Below are 24714 nucleotides of genomic sequence, written 5' to 3' on the forward strand. Positions count from 1 at the left end.
TCGACAGCTTCCAGTTTTAGCCCCAGATATGATTCCTGTTAAGATCATGACCAGCTTGCCACTTCCTGTTTATTATCTGTTGCATATCTTCAGATCAGATGTGGTTTTTACCACTTCAAAGAGCGCTAGAACTTCAACGGATGGAATGCATCCGTTTTGCTTCTGGCTCTGAAGACCTTCTTATTCCACAGACGAAGCCTATTACTTGTTTTAATAAACTATCAGAACTTGGTTTTCCTTGTGTGTGCATGTAGGGGACAGTGTATGGACTGAGGTGGAATAGGAGATGGTGTTTATTTCTGTCCATCTGGTATACCAGGCCTCCCGAGGGCCCCTGAGTAGCAAGCAGTTTCCCTCCTGCACCGCTGTCGGTATTTCTGCTCACGGCTGTCTTTGGCTCATTCTGAGAATGTGTCATTCCCTCTTCTTTGTTCCCTCTCCTTACTTCATATATTTACCTTCACCTGGGCTGTTGGAGAAACGTCACCTTGTCATGGAGATAGTGGCCGCAACAAATTTAAGTTCCCCAAACTCACGCTGTCCCTCGGTCACTTCCTCATACCGCTGAGCCAAACAACAACTAATGGGGGTAATAATGATAAAGATGAATGTTTATGCACAGCTGACTCTGGATGTTCCCCCCACAAAAGATATTGGAGTCTTAACCTGGTACCTGTGACCTTATTTGGAGATAGAGTCAATATAGAAGTAATCAAGTTAAGATGAGGTTATTACAGTGGCCCCTAATCCAATATGACTGGTGTCCTTCAAAAAAGGGGAAATTTGGACACAGAGAGGCCCACAGGGAGAAGACCACGTGAAGAGTACAGTTATGCTGCCACAAGTCAAGGAACTGCCGTAGCTAGGGGAGAGGCCTGGAACACAGCCTTCCCCAGAGCCTTCGGAGGGAGCGTGACCCTGTCGACACCTTGATTTTGGATCTCCGGCCTCCAGAACTGTGAGGCAATACATTTCTGTGCTTCTAAGGCACCGAATTTGTGGTACCTTGTTACAGAAGCCACAGGAAATTAATACAGCAGAGTTCTGAGCACCATGCGTATAATAGCTCAGTTAATCTTGACAACGGTCCCCTGAGATAAGAGTTATTATCGTTACCTTCATTTTATAGATGCCTGGCTGAGGCTCAGAGGGGTCGGGCCGTTTGCTCAAGGTCCCTTGAGCTGATAAAACCCCGCTTTACTCAACCCTGTAATATCCACCTCTGGCCGTCATCTTACGTCTCACCTCTCCTTCACAGCCGCCCTGTGCCTCTTCCTCCCTCCCGTCCTCCTTCCCTCTCGGTCTCCTCTAAGGGGCCTTCTCTGTTGTTCTGCCTCTTGAAGGCGTCCCTGCCCTCGGCTCTTCCCACACTAGCCGTTCTCTCAAGTTTCACTTGTGTGCCGATCGCTTCCTGGTTTCCCTCCTCCCAGGTCCCTCTCTGGAGCTTCTGACTCTGGACACTCCGTTGGGATGCCCCACGGGCACTCAGAACAGAGTCACAAACCCTGCTTTTGATGCTCGATTTCCCAAGAGGACAGCATCACCAGTTCAAAACCTGGGAGGCATCCCTAAGTCTCACTTGTCCCTGTGCCCCTCATCCCCATCCCCCATTCCCACCGATTCTAGGGCTAAATCACTGTCACTTCAGTCTGGACCCAGCTGCATAATCAGGACCCAGATGCCAAATGAAAATAGGGACCCCCTTGTTCAAAAATCAGGGGGAAAGAGCTGTTTAAGGCACTAAAATACGAAGTTTTCTTGTCACACTGGTTTTTATTTGCTCTTCAATGTTGTTCTAAGAGAAAAAAAAATGGACACTTTAAATTATTAGCATGACTTTTATTGATCATCTTCATATTAGGCTATGCTAGTTTTAAATACAAATACAAGAGCGTTGAGCGGGTACATGGCATTACAGAAACGATACATTCTTATTTTGTGTATATACTGCCCATTCTGCTACTGCTCTCTACCTTGTCTCTTACTGATGTGTAAGGAATGATGGAAAGGAAGAGAAGCTGTGGGTTCCTCTGTCTTTCCCTTTCCTTCTGTGTCGTCATTTTCAGCATACGTATCTGGCTAATGTAAACACAAGTAAAAAAAAGATACGGTGGGTTTCTTGGTTGTCCCTATTTCTTACAATGCCCTTGCCATCCTTCCTCATTCAAAGCAGATTCCTATTCTAACAGAGAGTGTGGCCTCTCAGTGCTGTCAGCATCTCTGCTTCCCCAGTTGGAGATGTAACACGCTTTCCTGATGCTCACTTTGAGTTTTGCTGGTCAGATCGCACTTCCGCCAGAATTCTGTGCTCGGGGCATGTCAAACACTGCGTGGCAACCTGGTGGGAAACAACAGTGGAAACCTAGGTTATGGGGTCTCCTCTGCTCGAGCACATGCCCCGTTGGCCTATGGGGCTTCGTTTACAAAACACAAGTTCAAAGATTCAATTATTAAAGTTTCAAGGTGGTCACAGCAGAGCATTAAACCAAGAGCTGGGCTCTTCTGAGCGTGGGGCTGGCTCTGTGCACCAGCGCGGGGCATAGACCCACGAGGTCGACTCTTGATCTCCATCCCTCCCTCCCCATCCCTCTGCCCCTGTCTTAGCTCAAGCCTTCATCCTTGCCCCCCAGAGGACTGCAGCCACCCTAATCTTTTCATAGGTCTCTGCAGTCCATCTAACACAGGCCCCTGGATTCAGGATTTCTCGGAATTGCCAATCTGACCAGCATCACTTGCCTGCCTTCGAGCCTGCAGTGGCTCCCATCTGACTTCAGGTTAAATGCAAACTCCGTGGGAAGACCTCGCTAACTTCGTCAGCCTTCCCTCCTGACTTCACACCCGGTGCCCTGGCCACGCCGAACGTCTAGCTCCCTTTGAGCCTTTGCACATCTGCCCCTGCTGCCTGAGGTTCATTTTCACCTGGTTACCTCCTGCTCTTTCTTCAGGCATCACCTCCCATCTGGAAGCCCTCCTGGCCACCTCCTCAGGTGGGTCAGATGTCTCTTGTTATTGCACCCTGCCCACCAGACACCCACTGTGCTCCTCTACCACAGCATTTAAAATCACTCAGCATAATACTATGACAAGGAGTAGAGAGAGAAGTGGTGAGCAGTTCCTCCTTTATTCGGCATCCTGGACTCAGGCAGGGGTAATGAGGGGCCCTTGAACCTGGAGTAGAGACCCAGGCCCAGAGTCGGAGCAGGGACTCACCCTGGCCCCCATCACCAGTGGGGTGTGAGATCTTTTGTGCCGCCGAAAGTGGAATACTTCCCTGACATCACAGCAGGCTGTCGTGGGTATCATCGTGAGCTAGGAGATGACAAGGCTTTTGTGAAAGGTTGAACATTTTATAAAAAGGAAGAATGAATACTTATATATATATTTTGAAGCAAAGACCGAGTTCTGCCACATGGAGACTTGTTCTGAAGGCAGTCCCAGTTCTGCATGTTTGAATTACCTACAAAGGCTAGCGCTTTTGTGGCTGTGTAAATCCCACTCTATCCTTAATATAGAAATACACTGGGTCCTCATTATTCGAGGTGGTATGTTCTGTCGAGTCCTGCTGTATAGCACTGAATTCTCAAATATTGAGACATTGTTCCTATGAGAATGCACAGCCTAATTTTATACATGTTTCTGCTTAATGACACCTTATTTTATAAAAATTTTTATTGGAGTATAGTTGACTTACAATGTTGCATTAGTTTCAGGTGTACAGCAAAGTGAATCAGTTATACATATACATAGATCCACTCTTTTTAGTTTCTTTTCCCATGTAGGCCATTACAGAGTATTGAGAAGAGTTCCCTGTGCTATACAGTAGGTCCTTATTAGTTATCTATTTTATATATATTAGCGTGTATATGTCGATCCCAGTCTCCCGATTTATCCCTCCCCTCCCTTACCCCGTGGTAACCATAAGTTTGTTTTCTACATCTGTGACTCTGTTTTGTAGATAAGTTCATTTGTACACTTTTTTTAGATTCCACATATAAGCGATATCATATATTTGTCTTTCTCTGACTTCGTTCTGTATGACAATTTCTAGGTCCATCCATGTTACTGCAAATGGCATTATTTTGGTCTTTTTCATGGCTGAGTAATATTCCATTGAATGCATGTACCACATCTTCTTTATCCATTCCTCTATTGATGGGCATTCAGGTTGCTTCCATGAAAGACACCTTATTTAATACCCATTGTTGATTCATTAATGTTGAACTCACGGCCAACAGCACTGTGATTCGTGCCTGGACACAGCCCCTCTAACACGTGTATTTTCTCCGTAAGGCCCATCCCAGCTTCTTGCGCTTGAGAACGTGAGACAGTTGTGCACCACCGTGCTTGGGGCTGTTCGACACAGCAGAATCACCAGCACAAAGCACAAAAATGTGACAAACCTGGCACTAGGTAGACTATGAAAAGGACCCACGTTTATCGTATGAGAGCTGAAACCAGAAGGCAGAGCGTCACCTGGTTCCACTACGGCTGGGACCACGCACACTGGGTGACTCAAATTTTCCCAAGAATGGCTAGGAAAGCCCTGGGAGGATTGATTTTGGGGGTGTCCAATAAATATTAGTAGGCGAGTTTGCAAAAAACATTGCAAATTATCATGAGGGTCAGCTGTATATACCACTGAACCAGGGTTGGATTTTCCTCTACTTAGCCATCCAGAAGATGGCCAGAAGCCAGTTGGTAGAATAAGACTCCAGCACGGTGATGAATAAAGTAGACATGACGGGATGTAATCGCTCAACTGTCACCCAAACAGTTGTGTATAAAAGAAGGCAACAGACCCAGAATAGCAAGTGTAAGCTGAGGGCCGTCAGAAGGAACAGGTGTCAGCCAGGGAAGGATACAGAAAAGTAAATAAAGAGCTCATAGGAGAATGAAGAAAGCGTGGGTCCCTGGGGCCATTGAGTGAAGCTGAGTCCACTGGAGAAGGTTTACACCAGGGGCCAGCATGCCAGGGACTCAATTAAGGATGAATATAATGATTAAGGCCAGGCCGGCCTGATTACCCTGCGGGCGCCCGTATTTCTTTACATTCGCCAGCCTCCCCTGTTTCTGCAAAATACAAAAGAAGAAATGCTGCTACTTCCCCTAATTCTAAGGTGAAACCAAAGACGGGGGCAGCGAAATGACCTGCCCAAAATCCTGTTAAACCCACGAAGAGGCTGTAACAGATACAGTAGGTCACCTGGCCTGTTCAGCACAGCCTCTTGGATACGAAGTTTACACCTGTTGCACGTTTTAGAAACTTCCCTGCTCTGCTTTTGTTAACTGCCTAGGGAACAAAGCCTGTTTAGTCAAGAGTACAGCAAATCCTGCCCCTAAATCCAATCATTTTAACCCTTCCAAATAGCTTTCTGAGGTTTACAGCGCTGCTCACCAGTCATCATCTTTAAGGAAAGAGTTTTATTATTATGAGTAGTGAAATCACTGTATAATTTTCCAGTTAACTGAATAAAGCTCAAAATGCACGCCCTGAAGTCTTTCTACCTTGAGCGCATCAAGCCACCTTGATCGTCCTACACATCCCGAGCGTGGGCTGTCGGGGAAATGAACAGTCTGGAGTTGAAAGGCTGTTTCAGGGGCTCCTTGGAGAGGCAGCACCTCTCTGCCCCCACATCCATGTGTTGGGCTGTGTCGGGCCCTCTGGTTGGTCGGCTTCCCTGAGTGTTTCTGAGAGCCTTTTGTTGTACGTGGGGATCGAGCCACTAATTTGGCCAATTCCGAGGCAGGAAAGATCAAGTGTAGATTTCACATCTGAGCTTTAAGTGCGGATTAAAAGTTGCATTAAGTTATCAAATGCACCTCCATCCTGCCTTAATCGCCAAGGGGCTCTGTAGTTTGGGGGTGACTCTGCATCCCAAAGAAAAGAAAAAGTACTCCGTGTAAAGGCTTCGGGCAAATGGGGATTGATCCAGTTACTTTTAAACAGCTCTAATCCAGATGGTGTCGGCTGAATAACTTTCTGGGGTGGGTACCTGATTACCGAATAAGGTGTTCATTTTTATAGGATGTGAAATCTTTGGTTGAAAGGGCACAAAGGAGCTCCTACCAGACTGTTCAGACATAAAATAGTGTCATCGTACGGTTGTAATTCAAGTCCAGCGCAGTTCATTTAGAATAATTTGTAATCAGTTGATTCATATCTTCCTCTCTCTCTTTCTCTCTGTATATGTTTATATACATATGCTCGTATATATATAATACATGTATGTATGTACATATATATACACTATAGTATTGTGTTGTAAATGGTGGAGAAAGTCCTCCTCTTGGGCTCTTTAAGGATCACACCAACACAGCATGCTGGAAATTACACTCAGAGAGGCATGTGAAATTAAAGGATTGATTATACTCACAGGTTCTATAGGAGGGAGGCGTGGCACACCACACAGGGCGCCACATGGGAGAAGCACCCAGGGAGCAGCTCAGCCAATCAGGTAGGGAGCCGAGAAAGAGAGAGGACCCATGGGCAAGTACCTTTACTGGGGGTCAGGGTGGAGTACGTAGCAGAAGTCATGAGGGGTTTTATTGGTGTGTTTGAATGTCACTGGGTCATACGGGAGCACGTGGCAGGGACCAGCCTTATCACATCAGTGCAACTGATTGCCTGGGCGGGCTGCTCACAGCGTGTTTGTGGGGATGTTGAGGCATTAGGAATATAGGTTTAAAAAACTGACAGTACCGGGGGCTTCCCTGGTGGCGCAGTGGTTAGGAATCTGCCTGCCAATGTAGGGGACATGGGTTCAAGCCCTGGTCCGGGAAGAACCGGGAGCAACTAAGCTGGTGCGCCACAACTACTGAGCCTGAGCTCTAGAGCCTGCGAGCCGCAACTACTGAGCCCGTGCGCCACAGATACTGAAGCCCTCACACCTAGAGCCCGTGCTCCGCAACAAGAGAAGCCACTGCAATGAGAAGCCCACGCACCACAACGAAGAGTAGCCCCCGCTTGCTGCAACTAGAGAAAGCCCACACACAGCAATGAAGACCCAACGCAGCCAAAAATAAAAACTAAACAATAAATTTATAAAAAGAAAAAATTGACAGTACAATTCCCTAGCAAGATCTATAAGTACTGGGCGACGTTGGTGCCATGAGGGTTAATCAGAATCTACCACTCACCCATTCACGTCTGGTCTGCCCTTTCTCTGCCAGTCTTACTCATTTAAAAACTATTCATTGCCTTCCTACTATATGTCAGACTCTTTCTAGGTTCTGGGAATAGAGCAATAAATAAAACAACATCCCTGCTTATATTCAGAAGAGGAGAAACTGACAGTATCTCTGTGTAGTGAAATACAGCAGAATCAGGGGTAGTGGGGCAGGAAGTGCATGTTTTTCAGAGCAGCTAGGGAAAGCCTGTCTGATAAGGTTACATTTGAACAAAGGTCAGGACGAAAGGAGGGAGGGAGAAAGTAGACACTCGAAGGAAGAAGCTTTCTGGTGAACAGAACAGCCAAAGCAAAGGTCCTGAGGTGAGAGTATGTGTGGCTTTTTTTTTTTTAATGAATTAATTAATTTATTTTTGGCTGCATTGGGTCTTCATCATTGGGTCTTCGTTGCTGTGCTCGGGCTTTCTCTAGTTGCACCAAGTGGGGGCTACTCTTTGTTGCGGTGCGCGGGCTTCTCATTGCGGTGGCTTCTCTTGTTGTGGAGCATGGGTCTAGGCATGCGGGCTTCAGTAGTTGTGGCACACAGGCTCAGTAGTTGTGGCTCGTGAGCTCTAGAGCACCGGTGCAGTAGTTGTGGCACACGGGCTTAGTTGCTCCATGGCATGTGGGATCTTCCCAGACCAGGGCTCGAACCCGTGTCCCCTGCATTGGCAGGCGGATTCTTAACCACTGCGCCACCAGGGAAGTCCCTGTGTGGCGTTTTTGAGAAACAAGATCACTGTGGCTGGAGCTGAGGAGGAGAGTTATAAGGATGAGGTCAGGTAGGTAGCGGAAGGGGGCTTGATCTCACACAGACTTCAGATTTTTTTGTTTGAATGAGTCGAAAGCCAAATAATGGATTGACACGTGTAAACAAATGCTTAGACAGGCACAAGGATCTGACCCATACGTGTAAATACACACCTGGTCATCCACACAGAAAAATCCGCTTAATATATATGAATATATAGGGGTAAGTATGGGGTTTGGTGAATCAGAGGGTCAGTGTGCAGAAAGGGAAAAGAAGGAGATGTTGGGAGAAAAACTAACGAGATAAGAGATCATTGACTAAGCGATTGTCAGGAACCAGAGTTAAATACAAGAATTCAAAGCCCGGGGGAAGTGGAAAAATGGGACCTGGGTGCCATGTGGCACTCATGAAAGATGAAAAAATGTTCATTCCTTAGGCAGAAAAGTCACAGAGAAGAACCGGGCGGCTGTCACTTTTCTTGTCAAATGTTAGCAGCCAACTTCCAGGGTTATTTTTTCCATGATTGTTGATCAGAAATTTGAAAGTATTTTAATCACATACACTTTGGGGTTCCTTTAAATGCTCTTGAAACAATGGCAGGCATGGAAAATGTTGCAGGTTTTGTGCCTTCAGCAATAGTATTTTTATTTGGCTTTAAGAAAATCAAGCAGCTTTATTGACAAAGAGCATAGCTTGAGTTTGTTGAGAAAAACGGGTCAGAAACTGGATTTTTGGAATTTGTAGGTTCAAAAGTAACGTATCAGAAGCCAGCAAACTTTTCCAAATTTGCACTCGGCTGGTTCTTTTGGGGGAGTGTTGTGCTCATTTCTGTAAAAAATGCTTCCATGACACCCTCAAACCGGGGGACAAATGATTAATGGTGTAATCCCCATCGTGAGTATGAGCCCGTCCTTGGGACATTTTTATAGACTGTGAAAGCAAATATCATCTGCTGTTTTACCGTGTCTTAATGCTGAATCCAAACCGAGGCTGACCTAGGAAGCAGTGGATTTGGGGCTGCTTGTCCTTGCTTGTTTGGGGCTCCCTTTTCCATAGAGCTTGGACTCCCAATCTCTTTTCCTCTTAGTACACTCATGCAGTCCTTAAGGAATGAAACTGACGTACCCAGCCACTGTGTAAGCTGCTCTACTTATGCTATCTTACGGCCTGCACAACTCTGTAAAGGAGGTATGTCTCCGATATGACAGATGAGAAAACAGATCTAAAGGGGTTATATTTAACGTGCCTGAAAAGCATCTGATCTGAGGGGTTTCAAAGCCTGAATTCCCTGCATCGTAACCTGTGGCCCCCACGTCTGTGCTTTGGCACTTTTATCCTGGGCCAGCACCCTCTGGGGCACCACACCAGTCTGCCCACAGCCCCAGACCCTTCCCACACTCATCAGGACATGGAAACTTGCCTACCTGTGAGCATTCCATAAAAGCCCACTTAGTCTCTTTTGCTGATGCAGCTTTTTAAAGTTTTAAAAAGTCAGTGGCATTGTGAAGAGTGGTGACTAGTAGGCTAAGTAATGAGACCTCTAGTTCTTTTTATCTCCTTAGTAATTCAATGGCAGCAAGGTCTCAGCTCAAAGAAAGGATTATCCCAATGAGGATTGAAGGTCATGTGAAATGGTGTCAACACCACCATCATAAATCAGTGAGATGTGTTTGGTGAAAGTTTTTGGTACTCCTCAAAGACCTACCAGCTTCCTACTTAACACAAGTACCCGTTGACAGAATGCTGGAGTATTAGTCAGGGGAGGCTAGCTGCTGAAACCAACAGCTCCCAAATCTTGCTGGGATAACGAGGCTGTGCTCCATGAGGTCATTCAGGGACCCAGGTTCCTTCTGTCTTGTGCCTCCCCCATCTTCTGGGTGCTCAGAATCTGTCCTTGTCCCTTCTCTCTTCCACATGTGACAGCAGATGGGGAGACAGAGGGAGTAGAGAGTCACACTGGGTCTCGAGGGCCAGACCTGCAGGAGGCAAGCATCACTTCTGCCCTTTTTGTATTGGCCAGAACTTTCCACTGGTCCACTATATTGTCAGGAGGCCTGGAAAAACTGCTCCTCCATGGACTGAGGAAGAAGTGTATTATCTCTGCCCCATCTAGACTCTCACTTTACCTCTGTCCTCGGCTGGTTTGTTTTGGGACCAGGGTCTGAATTGCATCATTTAAGAGCAGCACAGCTACCTTGGTCATCCCTGTCATTGTGATTCCCCCCCCAAACATCTAAGAAACAGGCCGATGGCTCTAGTTCTCATAATTAACCTCCAGAGTCAACGTTTTCATGCCAAACCTGGGACTAGAGAAGAGACTTAAAGTCTAAATAGACTTTTTGATCTTAATGCTCTTGGGTGTGTGGTTCCCAGTCTCGAGCCCTTTATCCATTGTGGGGCCTTTCCTGCATCCTTAGCCTCACTGACTCATTGCTCTAAAGCCGCGTGGGCTGCCCCTCCTCGAGCTTTAGCCAGTTTTCCAAACACACTCACAAACACAAAAGAAAAAATACCCTTTTCTGGAAGAGGACTTCAGACATGTAGAAACACCTTTGAGTATTTGTGAATAAAAGGGTGTGGTCTCTTATCTAAAGCATTAACCGACTGGAGGGAGCTGCCTTCTTTTAAGAAAATGGGGGCGTGGGGTAGCAAGAACAGTACAATTGAATTCCATTCTCTTCCCAGAAGAAAGGTTGTGAAATTGGCCCCAGGTGATAGGGGCCTTGAGCACATGGATGTGGGACCGGGGACTGAGGTACTTACATCCTGCACTCGGGGTGACTCTGGGGACTGAGGTACTTACATCCTGCACTCGGGGTGACTCCCGCAACCTCAGCCCTTGGGAAACTTGGACTTTTGTGGATGGCTTCCGGCTTCAGAAAAGAAAGAGGAAGAATTTGCAGCCCATTTGGCATCTTCTAAATATTAGTAGTTTTTAAACCTTATTGATTTAAAAACTGGAGAGAGAGAGAGAGAGAGAGAGAGAGAAGGAAAGAGAGAAGGGAGGGGAGGAAAGAAGGAAGGAAGGGAAGGAGGGAGAGGGAGGGAGGGAGGGAGAAAGGAAAGGAGAAAAATTTTCTTTTCCCTCCAAGCTCAGCAGTGACATTTCTGGACCGTGACAGCAGCTACTGGGCTGTGTGCTTGTCTCTGAGTTGACCGTCTCTGAGTTGACCGTCTAACCATTGATGCTCAGAGCAGAGAGGGGCGACTGGGGGTGTTATTGGCATTGCATCAATGAGTAAGTTCATGTCCTTCAGGATTTACCATATAGTAGCAATACCTTAGGGTTGTGCAGTGGTTTATGGTTGATAGAAGGTGCTCTGCCCGTTGACGTCATTTGATCCTCACAGTAAGACATGAGGACATCAGTTCTGAGAGGTGATGGTCACAGTCACACACTTTAATCCCAGGTTGAACCCTGGTCTCGGGGCTTTTAATCCTCTGCTCCCCCCACTTCTTCCCTGTCCGTCCCCCTGTTTCAGGATGAGGATTCCTCAGCAGTATGGGATTCTGAAATGCCTTCTGAAATCACCCAGGTTAGAGGCAGCTCTTAGCACTGACCGTGCTTTACAGACTCAGTGAACGTTCCCTTCAGAATGATGTGCTTAACAGTAACCCTCAGATTCTTCATGCAAAAAAACAAAAACCCGGGGGGTCTGGTCAAATATGTGCGAGAGATTCTACCTCCTATGTCCCTCCTCACGCCCCAGTGCACAGTGGCTTCTCTGTGGCTCTGTGGAGTCCGGCAGGGCAAGCACTGTTTGCCTTGGTTGAACCCATACATTCCAGGCTTATTCCGGATAGACCCTTCTTTTTCCCTGCGCAATAGCTGTTCCTCCCATAGAACTCTTTACCTCCTCCCCATTCTTGAATGGGGATTCCAGAATCCCTATTCTTTGAAAAGCAGTCATTTCCATTCTGGTCCTTCAGTGGTCCCTGGATTATTTGTGTATAAATGGGTTTTCCTTGTAAATGCGATGGGGGTTATGATCCCAAGGATATCTTTCTGAAGACAGAGAAGAGCTTCTGCCCCTCTTAGGGGTTCATTTCCCATGAACTTTTCACCTACCTTTAGAAACAGGGAAACAGAAAAGCCTTTATCTACATTACTCTAAGGGCTTCCCTGGTGGCGCAGTGGTTGAGAGTCCGCCTGCCGATGCAGGGGATGCGGGTTCGTGCCCCGGTCCGGGAAGATCCCATGTGCCGAGGAGCGGCTGGGCCCGTGAGCCATGGCTGCTGAGCCTGTGCGTCCGGAGCCTGTGCTCCGCGACGGGAGAGGCCACAACAGTGAGAGGCCCACGTAAAGCAAAATAAATAAAAAAATAAATAAATAAATAAATAAATAAATTACTCTAAGATTTGCCCAACCCAAGCCTCTCGGGATGTGGCTTTGAGGAAGGTTTGAGCCATGGCGGTGGCTGCAGGAGTTTCTGCTGATACACAGTGGAGGGTTCACCAGGGAAGAGAGTATCCTGGAGTTAAACGGAAGCTGCTCCAAGGCGTCTGCGCTGTGTGCAGCTGATGAAGCATCTACACCCTCCCACTCCTCCTCTCCCCCAGTTTAAGCAAGGATCAACGGAGCATTTACAGGCCATGCCAGATTCTGAGGAGTGATTTCTTTTTTTTTGCGGTACGCGGGCCTCTCACTGTTGTGGCCTCTCCCGTTGTGGAACACAGGCTCCGGACGCGCCGGCTCAGCGGCCATGGCTCACAGGCCCAGCCGCTCCGCGGCACGTGGGATCCTCCCGGACCGGGGCACGAACCCGTGTCCCCTGCATCGGCAGGCGGACTCTCAACCACTGCGCCACCAGGGAAGCCCCTGAGGAGTGATTTCGTAACAGAGTGTGTACTTCTGCCTTCTTTCAGGGTAGTAAATATTTGCCCCCCAAATATACAGCTAGACTGTGAAAATGCTGGCAGAGAGTATTAACACATAAAGCATTTTTGACTGATGGGGCATTTGATCCAGAGAGAACTGTGAACAAAAGCTACATCTTTAAAAAGGATCCCATTTGAAAGTTGGCGAGGGCATAAATGACATAAAATTGGCCGTATGTTGATTAAAAAAACAACAAAAAGATCCCATTTGAACCAGCCGAGAAACCAAGGTGTGGGGAAGCTGAGTGCTGTGGTCTGAATGTATCTGTGCGACTAAATTTACGTATTGAAATCCTAACTCCCAAAGGGAAGAGGTAGGGCCTTTGGCAGGTGCTGACGTCATGAGGGTTGAGCAGTCATGAATGGGATTCACTAATCCCATTAATCTCTTACAAAAGAGACCCGACGGAGTTCCCCTGCCCCTTCCACCATATGAGGACACAGTGAGCAGAGGCCAGCTATGAAGCAGGAAGATGGCTTTCAGCAGAACCTGACCATGCTGGTGCCTTGATCTTGGACTTCCAGCCCCCAGAACTCTGAGGAACGAATTTCCATGGTTTATAAGCCACCCGTCTGTGGTGTTTTGTTAGAGCAGCCTGAATGGACTGAGACACTAAGTAACGTGTTGACCCTACACAACACATTGGAAAGAGTGCGCGTGTTCGTTGGGGAAGCCGGGTAGCACGCTGGAAGGGGCTTTGGACTGGGAGCGGGTCATCTGTCATCTGCCCTTTGTTCAAGGTCAACCTTGGCGGAAGGTTCTTGCTGCACCCCAGTTCCTTCCTTCATCTTGGGAGATGCCTGATCCAGAGGGCATCTTCCCAGCTTCTGGCATCCTCGTTTCCAAGAACCTTCTCCTCCGCTGACCTCTTGCACACTCCTCCGTGGCCACTTCCGTGGCCACTTCATCACCTGCAACTGCTCCGTCTTGAAATCTGTTCAAACAAATTTTGGGCACGAGTTCCTCCCTCCCCAGCTTGCTGGTGTGCTTGCCTCCACTCTGACCTTGCTGGATCTCAGCAGGACCTCTCTGTTCCCTTGGGCCTCTCCGTGATCATCTCCTTCCCTCTATTTAGCTTGGAGCCCACAGTCCATCATTTCAAGCTCTCTCTTGCTAGCATCCGCTTTCAAATGTTTTGAACCTTAATCTACAGTAAGCAATATACAGTAAGGAATATAATTTAATCTACAGTAAGGAATATAATTTACATACGACCTCTGACTCATATGTACATATATTTTTACACATACATACAAACCTGCATAGACTTCTCCCAACTTTAAAACCATCATAATTATTTAAAAATCTCTCCCTGGACATCAGTTCTTATGACTCTAGCCTTATGTCTCTCCTTATCTTCACCAAGTTGTTGTGAGGGTCATCTGTATAAACTCTTAGTTTCCTATGGCTGCTTTAACAAATGATTACCCAGCACAGGCTTATTCTCTTACAGTTCTGGAGGTCAGAAGTCTAAAATCAAGGTGTTGGCAGGCCTGCATTCCTTCTGGAGGCTGCAGGGCACAATCTGTTTCCTTGTCTTTTCTAGTTTCTAGAAACCGCCTACCTTTTTTGGCTCATGGCTGCCCCATTCCAACCTCTGGTTCTCTTGCCACACCTCCTTCTTCTGACTTTGACCTTCTTGCCTCCCTCGTATAAGGACCCTTGGAATGACACTGGTCCCTCCCAGATCAGCCAGGATCATCTTGCCATCTCAAGATCTTTAACTTAATTATAACTGCAAAGTCCCTTTTATAATGTAAAGAACATATTTATAGGTTCTGGGGACTGGTCCCTGTGGACATTTGGGGGGGCGGGCATTATTTCTGTCTACCAGGTGAACCATCTTAGATTTCCTTAACTTCCACTCCCTTTCAGCCTTTTCTAAACAGGCTTCTGTTCCCCACTCACCATCCCAAATGCCTCTCCAAATGGTCCTTGATGCCCTCCATGTTGCTGAAAGCAGTGGGCAGTTCTAACTGTCCTTCTTTGGACCTCTTGGCAGCTTCTGACATAGTCGGCCAATCAGAACGGGGCATGGAAGGCACCTATGGGGGCCATAAGGTGGGCGGGCCAATGGCTTGTCCTCGGGAGGGTTTCCTGCTGTCACTATGGAGGAGGATCTAGTCTGGATGGGATGGGGTCAGCTGCAGAAAACGGGGCTCCATGGCTCTCCATGTCCTATGCATCAGCCACAGGCTCCTCAGTACCTAGACTCTCTTTATTAGTGTGGAGTATTGGTCACAAAACTGCAGGTAAAGGCTTTCTAAACAAACATTTATCTACCAACAAAAAGTACACAGATCCTAAGTGCGCAGGTCGGTGAACTTTCACAAAGTGAAGCGTGTCTCCCCCTTCAGCTCAAGAAACGAAACTGCCAGCACACACGCACTCCCTGTCACGTCCCCTCCCTGTCACCTAACCCTCTCTTCCCAGAGGTCGCGCTATCCTGGGGAGGCATGGGTGGTTTTTAAATTCTTGCCCTTTTATATAGACTTTCTTTCTGACAAGTTTTAGGTTCACAGCAAAATGGAGCAGAAAGTTCAGAGGTTTCCCGTATATCCCTTTCCCCCCCGACCCCGCACACACAGCCTTCCCCACTGTCAGCATCCCACACCAGCAGTGCAGCTGTTACAATCAGTGAACCTGCTTTGACACCTGATTATCACCCAGAGTCCATAGTTTACACTAGGGTTCACTCTTGATGTTATACATTCTTTGGGTTTTGACAAACGTATAATGATATGTATCCCCCAGTATAGTATCAGACAGAATGGTTTCATGGCCCTAAAATTCCCCTGTGCTTCACCTGTTCATCCCTCTCTCCCCCCAAACCTCTGGCGACCACTAATGTTTTCACTGTCTCCATAGTTGCGCCTTTTCCTGAACGCCGTATAGTTGGAATCACACAGTGTGGAGCCTTTTCAAATTGGCTTGTTTCACTTAGTCATATGCGTTTGTCTCCTCTGTGTCTTTCGTGGCTTCATAGCTCATTTCGTTTAGTGCTGAATAATATTCCATTGTTGGACCTAGGCATAGGTTTTCGAAGAAGGAATTGGACCACGTCTAGAGCAAGCTTCACTGCTGAAGTATCTTCTTTGAACTTGTATTAGTGTTAGGACTGATGTACGGGGAAGGAGGCTCCCCTCCCCCCTCAATGGCAGAAGGGCCTAAAAGACCTGGAGTTAGTCAATTCTATGCACTGAGCTTCTGCCTCTAGAATATCACTCAGAATGTGAATACGGTATGCAGGGGGGCTCGGGCCGCTGTGCTGCATCGTGTTGTGTTTTGATGTAAATGGTCCCACGGAGATCAAGTTTGTTCTGGGCACAGAGTACATGACACATAGGGTGAAGAAAGGTGATGGCCCGAACACAGCAGAAGTTTCTTTCTCACTCATGTGACGAACTGTGGAGCAGGCAGCAATTCCCTCCGTGAATCCAGGACCCAGGCCCCTTCCGTCTTGTGGCTCCACCCGCCCCAGTGCCTTATCATCACCTTCATTTAGCCAGAGTAACACATGGCCTTTTGCACAAACCGTGAACGTGAAGATGAAGTCATGCTCCCAGAATTAATGTAACATTTCAGTCAGCCGATCATCTCCATGAGTGATGCGTGATGGACAAGAAAGTGTTAATGACGAAGCTAAAGTGCGGGGGTACCAGTCTGGGAAGCCTCAGGGTGGGTGCTGGCCTGGGGGCAGCCTGAGGGCCACCGTGAGTTCCCTGGTGTGGCTCAGCTCAGCTCATAATGCTGAGAGCCCACAAATGATCTTGTGCAAATCAAATCATGGCTTAATCAGGGCTCACCTGTGTATCCTACAGGATGACACTGACCTGGGGCCCTAGGACCACCAAGGGGCCTCTTCCTGGCCCCTCTTGGTGCCCTGAGGGGTTTGAGTGACCTTATGAGTGACAGCATTTCACCAAGCAGGCTCTTGACTCACATGCCCGCTGGCAGTTTTGCTGCTCAAGCTAGACTTTGCTTCTCTAAGCAGAGTTAAATCAGGGTAGCTGATGTCTTGGCCTTTCTTAGGATGATTGTCATGGGCGGGAAGGAAAAAAAGCAGTCGCAGTGAAAGACCTACAGTGTGGATGCAGTGTGCTGTCGAGGGCGCCCGGTCTCCGTCCTCAGGCGGGCAGGTGTGGATGGGCTGGTGTGCCCACCGTACCGCAGAGCATGTCAGTCCCTTTTCTGTGACTGTCAGGGAAGCCCAGGGAGCTGGACTGGGTGCCTTTTGCAGAGCGTTACGGCCCGGAGAGGATTTTGAAAGCCAAGCAGGACTAGCTGGAACACGGCCTGGCTGTGTGGGAACTGGGGAGCTCGAAGGCTGCCCTCCTACACTCTCCCTCTTCCCCCTCAGAGGGCCGAAGTCTGCCAGGCCGTCTCCCACACACCTCACCAGAAAGTCCCTGGCTTCCCTCCCAGCCGCCTTGCGACTGACCTCGTGAGGTGTGAGAAGGAAGAAAGGAATCTGTGTTTCAGATGAACCTTCCCTCCTCCTTCCTGAGAAAACATCCAGGCCGCCGGCGCTCCTCCGAGCCCGAGGCCCTGCTCAGCTCAGCCAGCCAGCCGGAGATGCAGGGATCGGGAGCCTGTATGAGTTTGCAGGGGCTGCTGTAACAAATGACCACTAACTTGAGTGACTGAAAACAACAGAAATACATTCTCTCAGAGTTCCAGAGGCCCGAAGGCTGAGATCAAGGCGTCCGGAGGGCCGTGCTGTCTCTGAAGTTTCTAAGGAAGAGTCTTTCCTCGCCTCTTCCAGCTCCTGGTGGCTCCCAGCAATCCTTGGTGTTCTTGGCTTGTAGAAACATGGCTGTCTGCCTCTGTGTCTCTTCTCTTCTCATCAGGACATAGGTCATACAGGATTAAGGGCCTTTCTTACTCCAGTCTGACCTCATCTTAACTAATTATGTCTGCAACGACCCTCCCTATGTCCAAATAAGGTCACATTCTGAGGTTCCAGGTGAACATGAATTTGGGGGGATGGGACACTATTCGACCCATAACAGAGCCCCACCATCCTCCCCTTCCCTTTCCTTCAGAGAAGGCCCTTATCCCATGCAGGGGGCCTGCCTTGCTTTCTTCTCCAGGACTGAGGCAGGCCCAGGAGTGGTTTCCTAAAATAAAACGGCATCCCCTCGCCCCAGGAAGGCCTGGCCCAGCTAGTGGGAGATCAGAGAACCCGAGTCTCCCCCAGGACAGGCATCTACATGCCCAAGGGACACCTACTCGCATTTTTTTCCTGCTTTATAGAGATGCTTCGGGACTTCATGGCTCCTGGCCCGTCCTTTAGGGCTTCCTGGAGGGAAGGAGCCCTTGGAGGCTTGCAACGTGCCATTCCAGACCAAGGTTTCAGGCCCAGATGGAAAAACGAGCATCGGGTCCCTCCGCCCCAGCTCCGGGCCTGTCTGGTGTCCTGTCCAGGCAGCAGCTGAGGAGGCCCCGCCCACACCTTGCTCACTGACCAGCTCCTCCCTCCGGGGAGCCGAGGTCCTCCTGCCCCCAAATCCATGAAGGAGTGGTGAACTCCTGGGCCTCTTGTAACCCGGGTGCATATTTTCTAGGTTACCTAACCAAACTCCTGCAAAACCACACCGCCTATGCCTGTGATGGGGACCATCTGGATCTGCACTGCCCTCGGCATTCGACGATAAGTGTCCAGTCGGCATTTTATGGGCAAGATTACCAAACATGTAGCGCGCAGCAACCTGCCTCCCAGAGAGAAGACAGCTTAACCTGCGTGGCGCCCACCACACTGCAGGTATTGCCTTTCCCGGATGGTTTAAGATGACGAAGTGGGTTTCTCGCTCCCTCTCTGTCTCTCTCTCTGTGTATGTACTTGTGATCCTATGGTGTACTCAGAGCAAACCCGCTCCATGAAATCTCAGAGTAGGCAAATCACGCATTTTGCAGGCGAGCTAGTCTTTGCTTCTCAAAAGGATCCTTTACCAAACGAGTCTAAATAGAATTCCTGCTTATTGGAGAGCTCCCTTAATACACTTGCAGAGTGAAGTTATTCATAGGCACACTCCTCCCTGCCATAAAGTATCGTCATGTTGGGCTTTAACCTCCAGGCCTCCGTTGCCTATCAGTACCCCGGGAGAGAGGAAAGGCTGTGCATTCTTTAGTGGAAACCACAAGGCAGACATCAGAAGCCATGATCAAATTCTTAGAGAATGCACTCAAGGAAGGGGAACATCACTAATTATCTTTTTTTTTTTTTTATGGTTTGCTTCTCCAGTTGTAGATAATCATGTTATTCCTGTTTGGAGCTATTTTGGGCAGTTTCTGCTGGTTCGTCCTTGATGGTACCAGGAATTAGGGGTGGGGGGTGGCTGACTCATTCTTTTTTTTCAGTCGGCATTGGGGAAATACGTGGTCTACGGGGAGGTCAAAACTAATATAGCGATGATGATTCTAGACTATTCTGGCTTTCAATGATCCAAACAACCTCTGTTCTGCTCTCCCAGGCCCCTCAACATTTATAACTAGTTAGCTAAGATTATGGAGTCCCTTGGCCTTGGGTTTTTTTAATGCCTCCAAAGTTCCCTGTGAGTCCATTGGAGTCACGGTGGTGAGAGCAGATAGGTGGCAAATTAGATGTCAGCTCGATTTTGTCAGTTGTGGGAAATGTGGGTGATGGTAAATTTCCTAGGCGGACTGAGGAGACATGGAATTAGCTGTAATGCCGTGCAACTCTCCCTGAGGCCGGAAGAGGAAAAGCAGACATAAAATGATCATGTAAGGATTTTTCTATTTTGTCTACTATGTATTACTTCCAAGCTAAGCATTGTAGTACCCGGGTGGTCATGTGATTGGTAAAGACACCAACTGAGGAGCCAGAAGAATGTGTTTGAATGAATCCCCTGGTTTCCACACCCTGAGGAGACACAACATGTGTCTTCTGGAGACAAGCAGTTCCTTTACTTGTGTGCCCCACCCTACCCCCAATCCTTCCCTGTACCTTGAGAATGTTCCCTTTCCTCCCCCCAACACTCTTGCCCACCTATCCCGGGTACCCAGGCTTTCTGCTGCCCTCCTAGGGACATAAAAAGAACGTGGCCGGTGCCACCAGGGCGGCAGCGCCTGCTTTGTGAACGTATGAACTCCTGGCGTCCTGCGGTTCCAAAACACGGGCACCTCGCCCTCCAACACGGGCGCCTGCCTCTGCCGGGCATCCCCGAGGGAAGAGGATGTTGCCATAACCGGGCAGACAAGTCAGAATTTGTGAACACAATTCTGATGCTATGCGGAGGGTTTGTTTGCCAGAAACATCCCCTCACGCTAGGAGATCCTTTACTTTGTCTTTTAACCTGTGTTTGGGAGCTGAGGCAAGGTGCTTCCTCAGGGGGCAGTTGCTTAACGTAGGAGAGAACAGGTTGATGTCCACACAGGAGCACCTCCCCTGATCTAGCCCACGACTGAATGGCTATAGGAAGTCCCCTCTCTGCAACTTCCAGCTGTAATACAGTTTGGAAAGAGCTCTGCCCTTGGGTCCCATTCCATGGCTGTAACACAAAGAGCCATCCAAGGGCTGAGTTATTTCACGATACCCTCGGCCGTGGAATATGCCCCATCATCTGGGGGTCCTTGGGGTCTCCCTGGGCGTTTTTCCTGATTTTACGCACATCCACGGGGCCCCTGAGGTGACGGGGGGATACCTGGTAGGGCCAGCATCCTTCACGGAGATATTCCATGAGCCACTATGAGAACATGGCGACTCAGACAGGCTCGTGAATCTGCAGTTCAGTCCAATAGTAATAAGTAGATTCTTGGGAACATTTTTACTGTACTTGGTGTGGACGACCTCTGTGTTTGTCGTCGGCAGGGCCTGATCCGTTTGGGAGCCGGAAGGGCAGCAGCGTGACGCTGGCCCATCTGCGACCCAGTACTGGGCGTTCCCCAAGCTTCCGCAGAGCAGACTCACAAAAGTGTGATCTGCCTGGAAGAGGTCGGGAGAGATTTGAAGGAAAGCTTTTTTTTAAATTTATTTTTATAAAGGAAAAATTTTAAGCCAAATACTCAACAGAAAGCCTGCATATTCCACCCAGAAAATTGCTCCACCAGGAAACGTGGGTCCCACGTCCTTGAGGTTAGCGAGGGTGGGAATCAGCTTTTTTTTTTTTAACCTCTTTATTGGAGTATAATTGCTTTACAATGGTGTGTTAGTTTCTGCTTTATAACAAAGTGAATCAGTTATACATATACGTATGTTCCCATATCTCTTCCCTCTTGCGTCTCCCTCCCTCCCCCGCTCCCTATCCCACCCCTCTATGTGGTCACAAAGCACCAAACTGATCTCCCTGTGCTATGCGGCTGCTTCCCACTAGCTAACTATTTTACGTTTGGTAGTGTATATATGTCTATGCCTCTCTCTCGCTTTGTCACAGCTTACCCTTCCCCCTCCCCATATCCTCAAGTCCATTCTCTAGTAGGTCTGTGGCTTTATTCCCATCTTGCCCCTAGGTTCTTCATGACCTTTTTTTTTTTTTCTTAGATTCCATATATATGTGTTAGCATACGGTATTTGTTTTTCTCTTTCTGACTTACTTCACTCTGTATGACAGACTCTAGGAGGAATCAGGCTCCCTGACTTCAGACTATACTACAAAGCTACAGTAATCAAGACAGTATGGTACTGGCACAAAAACAGAAATATAGATCAATGGAACAGGATAGAAAGCCCAGAATTAAATCCACGCACATATGGTCACCTTATCTTTGATAAAGGAGGCAAGAATATACAGTGGAGAAGAGACCGCCTCTTCAAGAAGTGGTGCTGGGAAAACTGGACAGGTACATGTAAAAGTATGAGATTAGAACACTCCTTAATGCCATACACAAAAATAAGCTCAAAATGGATTAAAGACCTAAATGTAAGGCCAGAAACTATCAAACTCTTAGAGGAGAACATAGGCAGAACACTCTATGACATAAATCACAGCAAGATCCCTTTTGACCCGCCTCCTAGGGAATCAGCTTTTTAATTTTCATTAGTTGGCCTGTGTTTGGGTTGGGGTCTCCAAGGCGTCCCCCAGATGCTGAGCTCCCCTGTGGCCAGCGTCAGGTGTTTCTAAGGATGAGGAGCTGTGATTACGGTTCCCGCTCCCCATAGCCCTCTGTCAGCTTTAAAACCAGGGATCCCTCCCAGAAGGGGGCCTCTGAGTCCCCTCCAGTCCACACTCCGCGGTGCCCTGATTTTGCTCCCGTCCCTGGGAGCCTCCATGATGCAGCAGTCTTGCCCAAACTGTCAGCAGTGGTGCCAGGTGAGCCGAATAGGAGCTGGTTTTCTGAGGGAGGCCTGGCACTCTTGGAGCAGGTTTCGTTTGGGGGAGACATGGGGAGACAGGCAGCCGACCTGGTCAGCCGCGTGCGGGTGCTTCCATCTTAGACACAGCTGGTACCAGCGAGAAGGTTTTAAACGGGAGCCCCAGGCCAGGCAGGCAGGTGCCCTTCCTCCTGAGAGCCCAGAGCAGCCCAGGTGTGGAGTCTCGCAGACACTGTGTGTGGTTCTCAAGCCTATCCCTTTTCTACCCCCTCATTTTAGAAGGTGCTGGACGAATGCCAGAACCAGCGGACCTGCCACCTCCTGGTCAATAGCCGTGTTTTTGGACCTGACCTTTGTCCAGGAAGCAGTAAATACCTCCTGGTCTCCTTTAAATGCCAACCTAGTAAGTAACTTGCGAGGGGCACAGCACGCGCAGGGGGTGGGTTCCCTGACGACAGTGCTCCGCCAGCTGACGTTCGTCCAGCTTTGAAACTCTTGTTCATAGGAATGTCGGGGCCCCATCCCACCTGGTGTTTTAGTTTGTGTGTATTTGTGTGCGTGTTGTGTGCGCACGCGCACCGATCTGTGTGAATTCTTGCAAATCCCTGAATTTTAAAAAATCCTTCCTAATATGTAAAACTTGGTTGTACTGATGCTAAAGATGCCAGGTGACGAGAGACTGCAATGGCTTTTCCCCACATAAGGAGCTGCTTCTCCTTTTCAGAGGAAGGCTTGTTATGAGGCTCCCCCTCCCCCGGCTGCAGGGCAACTTATTTTTCTGAGGAGGCTGGTGGCACAGCTGCCAGCTGAGCCCTGGATTCCAGATCTTTACAGACTGGCTTCTTCCCACTTTCACCTTCAGCGGGGGCTCCTGAAGCAGCATGTTTCCTAAGGAGAAAGAAAGAGGAAGAGGACTTGGCGGGAGCAAGCTCTTCTATTCTGATTCTTGCACTTCTCTCCACTAACTTGCGCCATTTCTAACGCACACCAGTTTTGTGGTTAACCCATTGCAGGCTAAAAATAATTGCTGTTCCATGAGGAGGTCACACCTCCAGGCGTGGAGGGTCTGCCTGAGAGAAGCCAAAGGTAATTACGGGTTCCTGGTAATACTTGGAAAACTTGTTGAAAGACAGCAGTGTTCTAGCAACAACATTTAGCCAAACATCAGGGATAATCATTTGTAAAATTCTGTACTGCCACAGCAATGCAACCGTTCTCATTGTTTTGCATCTTGTTCTGTGTTGGTTTCTGCCTCTGGAGCCCAGCATCTCCCCAGACACTGGTGGCCTGGGTTCCTGTGGGGGGTGAGGCATCAGCCACACGCATGGAACGGTCTCAGGCGCACGTCTTCAGGGAAAGCCCTGGGTGCTTCGGCAAATATCCAGGCTTCTGTCTCAAATCCTTTCCTTGCTGGGACCCAGAAACCTTAGAACGGCCCTATGGCTCAGCGCCCCTACCCTGCACCCAAACATACACTCAAACTCACTCATACTCACACGTGCACCCATGCACACACTATCACACACTCACAATGCACACGCTATCACACACGGTGCACACACCTGGACTCTCACACGTATACACTATCACACCCATACACACTATTATACACATATGCACTGTCACACATGTAGTCATACCACATATGCACACTCACTCACAAGTACGCACAATCACAGGCTCTCACAAGCAGGCCCAAAGTTTGCAGAACAGCCGAAACTCCCCTGCTCCCCACCCAGGGATTCTCACCAACTCCTGCCCTACCTCACAGACTCAGGAAAATCACTTCTAGATGCCCACGTTTTTAGTAGCGTCCTCCCTCTGCTGAATCTCAAAAAATGACCACACCCCCTAGGGCTTCCCTGGTGGCACAGTGGTTGAGAGTCTGCCTGCCGATGCAGGGGACACGGGTTCGTGCCCCGGTCCGGGAAGATCCCACATGCCGCGGAGCGGCTGGGCCCTTGAGCCATGGCTGCTGGGCCTGCACGTCCGCAACGGGAGACCACAACAGGGAGAGGCCCGCGTACCGCAAAAACAAACAAACAAACAAACAATGACCATGCCCTTGACCATGCCCTGGCCATGGTTTTGGCCACGCCCTTGGCCTCACCCTTGACTGTCTTAGCTTTCCCTTCTTTTTCTCTTCTGCCCATTTATTGTGATATTCTCTCACATTTTCTATATGTTGGAAATAGTTCATAATAAAAAGTTGGACAGGACCAGCCTTTAGAAGAAGTGAAAAGACCCTCATGAAATTGGCAGGACCCTGGATAAGCCAGTGCTGGGCCTCAGCCTGGTTTCTCCAGGGGGCAGTTAGGTCTGTTTGCTAATTTCATTTCCTCAGACACTTATTAAGCAACTGCTGTGCACAGGTGTGGGCCACGTTTTGGTTATGAAGAGAACTCGTATCTCACAGAGGATTCCTGGATGGTGGTTCTGTCTTGGGTGATTTCCAATGTCCCTTCATAAAGCGAGCATTTATTGAGATCTTCACATAGCCAGCTGCTTCTCATTCTTTAGATTCTAGGCCAAAGACCTCCTTTCTCCAGAGGGACCTTCTCTGTCCAAAAAAATATCTAAAGAAGACCCGTGCGCCCTTGGTACTGTGCAAGAGGCTCCCAGGAGGAATTGACCTCGGCAGGAACTC

The 24714-nt window shown here is 48.6% G+C and overlaps 1 protein-coding gene across 5 annotated transcripts in view; it reads left to right on the top strand.

The window, feature by feature from the left end:
* The window catches only part of EVA1C (eva-1 homolog C), an 82829-nt gene that overhangs the window by 16078 nt on the left and 42037 nt on the right, over positions 1-24714 (top strand). For 4 of the 5 annotated variants that reach the window (XM_067739348.1, XM_067739347.1, XM_067739345.1 and 1 more), the window contains exons 2-3: positions 18364-18560; positions 22347-22470. The exons of the other annotated variant lie outside the window; for it this stretch is intronic. In XM_067739348.1, the coding sequence (XP_067595449.1) occupies positions 18364-18560; positions 22347-22470 (321 nt within the window). The remainder of the gene's footprint in view (positions 1-18363; positions 18561-22346; positions 22471-24714) is intronic. 5 annotated transcript variants of the gene reach the window in all.

Source organism: Pseudorca crassidens, chromosome 5, assembly GCF_039906515.1.
Source record: "Pseudorca crassidens isolate mPseCra1 chromosome 5, mPseCra1.hap1, whole genome shotgun sequence".
NCBI lineage: Eukaryota > Metazoa > Chordata > Mammalia > Artiodactyla > Delphinidae > Pseudorca > Pseudorca crassidens.